Source organism: Haliotis rubra, unplaced genomic scaffold (assembly GCF_003918875.1).
Source record: "Haliotis rubra isolate DU_JTF1 unplaced genomic scaffold, ASM391887v1 Scf6, whole genome shotgun sequence".
Lineage (NCBI taxonomy): Eukaryota > Metazoa > Mollusca > Gastropoda > Lepetellida > Haliotidae > Haliotis > Haliotis rubra.
Window position 1 is genome coordinate 762501 of NW_025767301.1, and position 6976 is coordinate 769476.

Sequence of the window (6976 nt, forward strand, 5' to 3'; positions counted from 1 at the left end):
TCGAATCCCGGATGGGACTCACACCAACAAAAGTACTAGAATCTGTACTTTACAAAGAAAGTGTAATCCCAAATATAACATATGTTACAAACAACTAATAAGAAAAAAATATTTTAATATTATTTGAATATGAAACATAACTCTGTGTAATTATTTACACATTTTGTACTGATAATGCTTACAGTTGATGAAATGCATCCTTCTTTCTCTATTTTTGACACAATTTCAAACATTACATATGTTACAAAAGTTTTACAGAAATCATTTCTTACATCTGCTCTAGCTGAGCGTATCCGCCACACGGAGTGAAGTCCGAGTTCTGTGTCGTACGTGAATGCCAGGGAGGGGTTTGTGCTGGTGAACACCAGGTGTTGAGTGTTGTCAGTCATGTAGCAGACTTTGGGTGAGCCACCACCTCCTACACACAAACAAGAGTGAGTGAGTGAGTTTAGTTTTATGCCACTTTTAGCAATGTTCCAGCAATATCACGGCACAGGACACCAGAAATGGGCTTCACACATTGTACCCATGTGGGGAATCGAACCCCGGTCTTCGAAGTGATGAGCAAACACTTTAACCACTAGATTACCCTAACAACCCCACAGAGGCAAGACCAGGAATCAACACACGGACCATCAGTCAGTGAATGTTGTTTTATGCCATAGTCAGCATTGATATAATGAGCAACCTCCTATATATTCACCCAGGACGGTCTATCCACCCTATACAATTTAGACGCTTCTTACACAAAGCAACAGAATGCAGAAGCCTATACCCACTCAAGAGGTTTGTTGTTTTTACATCACTCTCAGCAATATCCCACCATATGAGGACATACTCAGCTGTCAACTTTCCACTGTTCAAACAGTGGAATCTTTTATATAATTTTCAAAACATTTTGAGCCATCTGAACAGTTATCAAAAAACACAGATAAGCAAACATGGCCTCAGTAAGCCCAGACCAGCTAGTCTAAGACATAAGAGAAACAACCCAGACTGGCTCTTATATCTACACAAATCCACAACAGAGTAAAATCAATGTACAGCTAGAGCTTGTGGAGGCCAGACCTATACTTTACTGTTATCCCTGTATCAGCAGGATGCAGCAATGTGACTGACCTGAAGTCTTGGTGATGATAGGAGCCACCTCGTCCAGGGGATGCAGCATGCTGAACAACACAGTCTGGTTGGGAGCATTCCTGGAACACGATACTGCTGTGTAAACCTCACACAAGGATGGCAGAAAAACTGTTGTCATGTTCAGAAGCAGACCTCAACCTTTCTACAACATGCTCTGGATTGAAGATATCCATTCTGACTCATAATCATGATAGATACCATCAAGTACTTAAAGGAGACAAAAACTAGGGACTATAGAAGACCAAAGAAATCCTTCTCCACAGCAAGTCCAGGTACCAACCCATCAATGAGACACTACTGAGTGATATACAGTAGGGCTGTAAGGATGCATTGAACTATCAATGGATTGCAATTGTTGAGTCTCCAATAGCAATTAATCGATGGTAAAAACGAAAAATTATCGATGCATAGATACTTCAGTGACTGACTTCCGTTGATAAATGCGCAGCGTAAAATACAGGAAGTACCAGATTCTTTCACTTTGATTTAGAGTTAGTCCGCCCCTGTTACCTCTTAAACAAACTTGATCTAGGTTTCAAGTTTCTTGTCAGTTATTAAAATAGACTGAAATGATACATTCATATGGGAAATTACGTCAAATGAGACAATTCAAGGAGAAAAAACTATTGCAATAGTTGGTCGAAATAGACTATAGCCATCTCAATAGTATGTTGCAATAGACTATCGCTATCGCAATAGTTGTTTCTCCCTCAATAGTTTCCCCTATTATACAATAATACAGATATCAGACAAAACTTGACCTCAATCAGCAATTCACACCAAGACATCTTCTCAATAGCAACTAGCAGACAGATTGCTTGACTCTGCATACATCATAATGTTTCAAAACACTACATATGTATATAGTACAAACTTAAAGGTAAAGAAAGACTGACTGACTGACTGACTGAGTTTGGTTTTACGCCACTTTTAGCAATATTCCAGCAACATCACGGCGGGGGACACCAGAAATGGGCTTCACACATTGTGCCCATGTGGGGATTCGAACCCGGGTCTTCGGCATGGGTAAAGAAAGAACTTCTTTGTGAGGCATTTAGAACTTGGACTGCTAATTAATGACTAGATATGTGGATGAACAACTTCTTTATTACAATGAGCAGCGATGTTTCAGTGTAGAATTTTCTAATGCATTTATCGCATCACTTGTTTCATAAAGGTGTTAGAACGTACACCGAAACGTTGCTACTCAATGTAATTCAGAAGTTGTTCATCTGTATATCTTATCCTTACTTAGTAAAGAACACAAGCAACATAAAACACAAATGACAACTCACTTTTTCGGCATGGTGATTTCAGCATGAGAAAGTGTTCTCTCAAATATAAGTCCATTTTTCATTTTCCACATTTTGGCAACCTACAGAATAAAACAACTTTTGTAGATATTTTACATGAACACTCAAACATTGGTCAAGAAGGTCTGATGTTAATTCTACAAGACCACCAACTCTGGGTTCAAGCGCCAATTTGAGTGAGTGAGGGAGGGAGTGAGGGAGGGACATATCGCTGTCATGAGACAATCACGTCTCTATAGTGATATTAACATATGGACAATACTTAATATCCCCTGTTTCATGTTTTCATTTTGGGAAACATGTTCAACAGAGTGAGGGAGGGAGGGAGGGAGGGACATATTGCTGTCATGAGACAATCACGTCTCTATAGTGATATTAACATATGGACAATACTTAATATCCCCTGTTTCATGTTTTCATTTTGGGAAAAATAATCGACATCATGTCAACAGAGTGAGGAGGGAACAGAGACAATCCGGAGTGAGGTTCAACAGAGGGAGGGAGGGACATATTGCTGTCATGAGACAATCACGATATTAACATATGGACTCTATAGTGATATCATGTTCTAAATAGAGTGAACATATGGTCATGAGACAACTATAGTGATATTAACATATGGACAATACTTAACATCCCCTGTTTCATGTTTTCATTTTGGGAAAAATAATCGACATCATGTTCAACAGAGTGAGTGAGGGAGGGAGGGACATATTGCTGTCATGAGACAATCACGTCTCTATAGTGACACTAACATATGGACAATACTTACCATCCCCTATTTCATGTTTTCATTTTGGGAAAAATAATCTACATCATGTTCAACAGAGTGAGTGAGTGGGTGAGGGAGGGAGGGAAGGAGAGTGATCAGGGAGAAAGGGAATGAACGAGCGAGTGTTTTTCAGTCAAAGACAATGAATGTCAGCTTGACATGGAAGAAGAAGAGGGAATTATGCTGGAACGAAGGATTATCATTTGAACTCATGATCATGCCTTTGGAACAGCAGCTTAAGTCAGTTACTCCCTTAGGAGTGCAAGGGAATCTGTGAAGGGTACAACTCTGGACCGACCTGGAAGGGCAGGGCTGCCACATACTCCCCTCCCTTGTCCATGAAGAATGTGACATTGGTAGCTTCTACTACACACACGCCATTTTGGACCATCCCTTCAACACAGAACACATGGAATCTATAAAGTAAACTACATGCTGTTTGTTCACTTTTCATGGTCACAGGACAAGAGTAGGCTCTACCATGATTACATTGTACATAAATAGCAATGGATTCCTCTTACAACAAGCATCGGTTGCTGAAGACCAATTCTAACCCTGATCTTCATGGATAGTTTGACCAATTAGTACAATGAACCTTGTATGTGTATAGATTTCAAAAAGTGTGCCAAGCACTATATTTCTGATGAATATGGGTCAGTTGTTAACACAATTCAGACAAAGAGTGCACTAAAATGACTGTACCGATGTAGGGCATCATACCAGGACTATAACATGTGATGAACAAAAGCACTGGTAACTTGAGTTACCTGGCACATCAAATGTAGGGTACAAATCCAGCTGTACATCTTTGTGGGGCAGCACAAATGAACACCACAGAGCCTGGAAGGAAAACAAATCTTCCATTGAAAGAAACACATCCAAGAGGTCAGTCTCATTTTATGCTGATGTTAGCAATATTCCAGTATTTCATGGCGGGGACACTAGAAATGGGTTTTACACATTGTACCCATGTGGGGAATCAAACCCGGTCTTCAGCATGACAAGCACGCTTTTAAACGCTTTATCCCAATGCCCAAATCCAAGGAAGTAGGGCATAAGGCTAAAAGCAGATAAAAGGTTATGAGGCAGCAGTACATCATCAACCACACGCCTTTAACAGCTCAGTTATGTGAGTTCTGTTTTAGACTGAAAATAAAACATTATTCCTTTAATTCTTCAGAATAAAATCTTGGCTGACCTTTTGCAATAATTGCTGAAAACCAACAGTTTTCAACTGCTTCAAGATTCTACAATGGATATGGGTCAGTTCAGTGAAAGTTGTTTTATGATAGTCAGCAAAATTTTAATCATGTCAATGCAGCCTATAAAAAGTATAACTACTCAAACCACTGTCTGATACAATGAACAACAATCTACACCTTCAGGAAACAAAAACATACAGTTGGCAACATTAGACCCATCCTATCCTTGTCAGCTCGTGAGATAAGCATGGGTAATCCATCAAAATGCAAATACCCATGGTGGAATTCTATAAATAAATCAACGTTGTAATCAAACAATATATTCCTCTTAGAATACAGAGATTTAATTATGTTCCCAGAACAATTACAAATATAAACAGATAGTAAGAAAATTTAATTAACAAGTTCATCCAATATTTGGAAACATAACAAAGGATTCAGATGACACTACTTTCAGTGTTGACAGATTACAACAGCTGATAATGTCCTCACCTGTAACACAGGTGTATCAACAGTGCACGCCTTGACAACAGAGCGGACACCATCTTGACCACCCCTACTCCAAACAACAGTGTTTCCACTGACGTACAGTTCCTCATCAAAGCTGCTGCCACTGCTGTCATCATTGGATGCAAACACCCACTGCTCTTTCTGTAAAACAAATAATTTCAGTACAGTGAGCAAGTAAAGTTCTCTATATCATGGAATATTATTATCATAGGATATTTATATAGTGCACATATCCATGTATCTAGTACATGCTCAAGGAGCTGACACTTTTTTCATATTGAGACATAACTTATGAATCGGGTTGGGAGACATAACCTGTTTGTCAGATTCATGCCAATAATACCATATCAGAGATCTTAAGATACGGTTTGGAACTAATTTACATGATGTATGTCTGCTCATCCAAGACATGTAAGATTCACAAAGAACCAGTGATATTTATTTGTGGAATACCAATTTCATCATTCGCAAAAGGCACCTCTAAAGCAGATCTTTAGATACAAGGGAAAGACTTAGTTTCTCACAGTCACACTCCTTAGTGAACGTTTTAAGGTCATTATACAGTTTGAAAATGATTTACCAAAGATGTTGGAAAGATTCATGACTCAAATGTTTAACATCAGCAAATCAATTATTTGAGCTGCATTAACATCAGCATCACCTCACAAACAAATATACTGAGAAAACACAATAACAAATTGAAAAATATTTACCTTTAGATGAATCATGCAGAGAAATATCTCTGAAAGATTTAAGCAGTGGTAAACCATGGTCAGCATGGGCAGTGTTCTGGACTTGTAGCTGGAATTTCCCAGGGTGATGTCTGCTGTATTCTGGCGGTCCGAACGGCACAAAGTCCTGGGTTTACGACGACTTGGCGATCATATCATCTGGCATTCCAGCGTGGCAGCTGCTATCAACACACCTGTCCACAGACAAATAAACTAGACTTTGAATGGAATTTAGAAGTGATACACATGAAGTAGAATTTATGGATGTTAGTATATTTGAGTATATTCTTGCTCCCTCACCTGGGGACAAGTGAGAAAAGAGCCTGCATTCACCTGATGAAGGAATAAGAAACTTACTGAAATCTGTTCCTATAAAAACATGCTGCCATCCATAAATCCTCTCCTTAGCTAATACGATAGTCGTAAATGCCATTGCCATACATTAACATAAACTAACGGCCATCTTAGCTCTAATCTGCCCCAAGAACTCAAAGACTCTCAAACGTTGTCATCTTTCAAATCCTTACTAAAACTTTCCTCTTCTGCCAAGCTTCCTGACTGTTATTATCAAACCATGTTTTGTGCTTTGAGCATCCTTATGTTTGGAAATAGTGCTATATATCAATGCACTATTATTATTATTAAATCTAGGCCCAGGAGTTTACATATGGGACACATGGTAAGCAATCAAAATACACACAATCCCTATATGTGTCACACTTTAACCATAAGACATGGATGGGTTTCTGATCATTTCTGTTTTTCACACATTGTTGCCCCTGACTGCGACACACACATAATTTCTTGACAAAGAAAGCACTGATTCCTCATTCTGTGTCTACACCATACTGTAACAATGACAATGTATCCCTGCGATTTGTATGTCATATTCTTGTGGAGGCATTCCATCTTCAGATTTCTGGGCTAATGTTGATTTTGGTGTATTCTGGTGGAGGCTTAACTCTGTTAATCCTTAATCAGTCGCTAATTGTGGCCACTCCAGGATAGACTACGGGCACTCTGGCCATCAGGGACAGATTAATCTCAGTAAATAGGAAGATGAAATTAATTAATCTCAATACTGTGTTACTTCTCATGTAATAAATGTTTTGACTATGAGTTTACCCCTTTAACATGAATATGCTTTGGTTTCTGCTGGTCATCATTTGATGTTTTAATATTACTTTTCAGGGATTTCTCACTAATTCTCAGGTGGTGATATGCATGCAATAAATAATGTGTGCAATCCACGATGTGCATCTTTGTACATGTCATGGATGTAAGAAGAGGTGAGATTCGACATCTTAT

General features: G+C 38.8%; 1 protein-coding gene across 1 annotated transcript in view; it reads right to left on the reverse strand.

Moving 5' to 3' along the window:
• LOC124255304 (anaphase-promoting complex subunit 1-like) overlaps positions 1–5822 on the reverse strand; it is a 64433-nt gene extending 58611 nt beyond the window's left edge. The window contains 7 exon segments of the mRNA XM_046689186.1: positions 273–418; positions 1120–1199; positions 2436–2515; positions 3524–3618; positions 3993–4065; positions 4920–5080; positions 5654–5822. Of these exon segments, the coding sequence (XP_046545142.1) occupies positions 273–418; positions 1120–1199; positions 2436–2515; positions 3524–3618; positions 3993–4065; positions 4920–5080; positions 5654–5822 (804 nt within the window).
• Positions 5823–6976: the final 1154 nt, after the last annotated feature.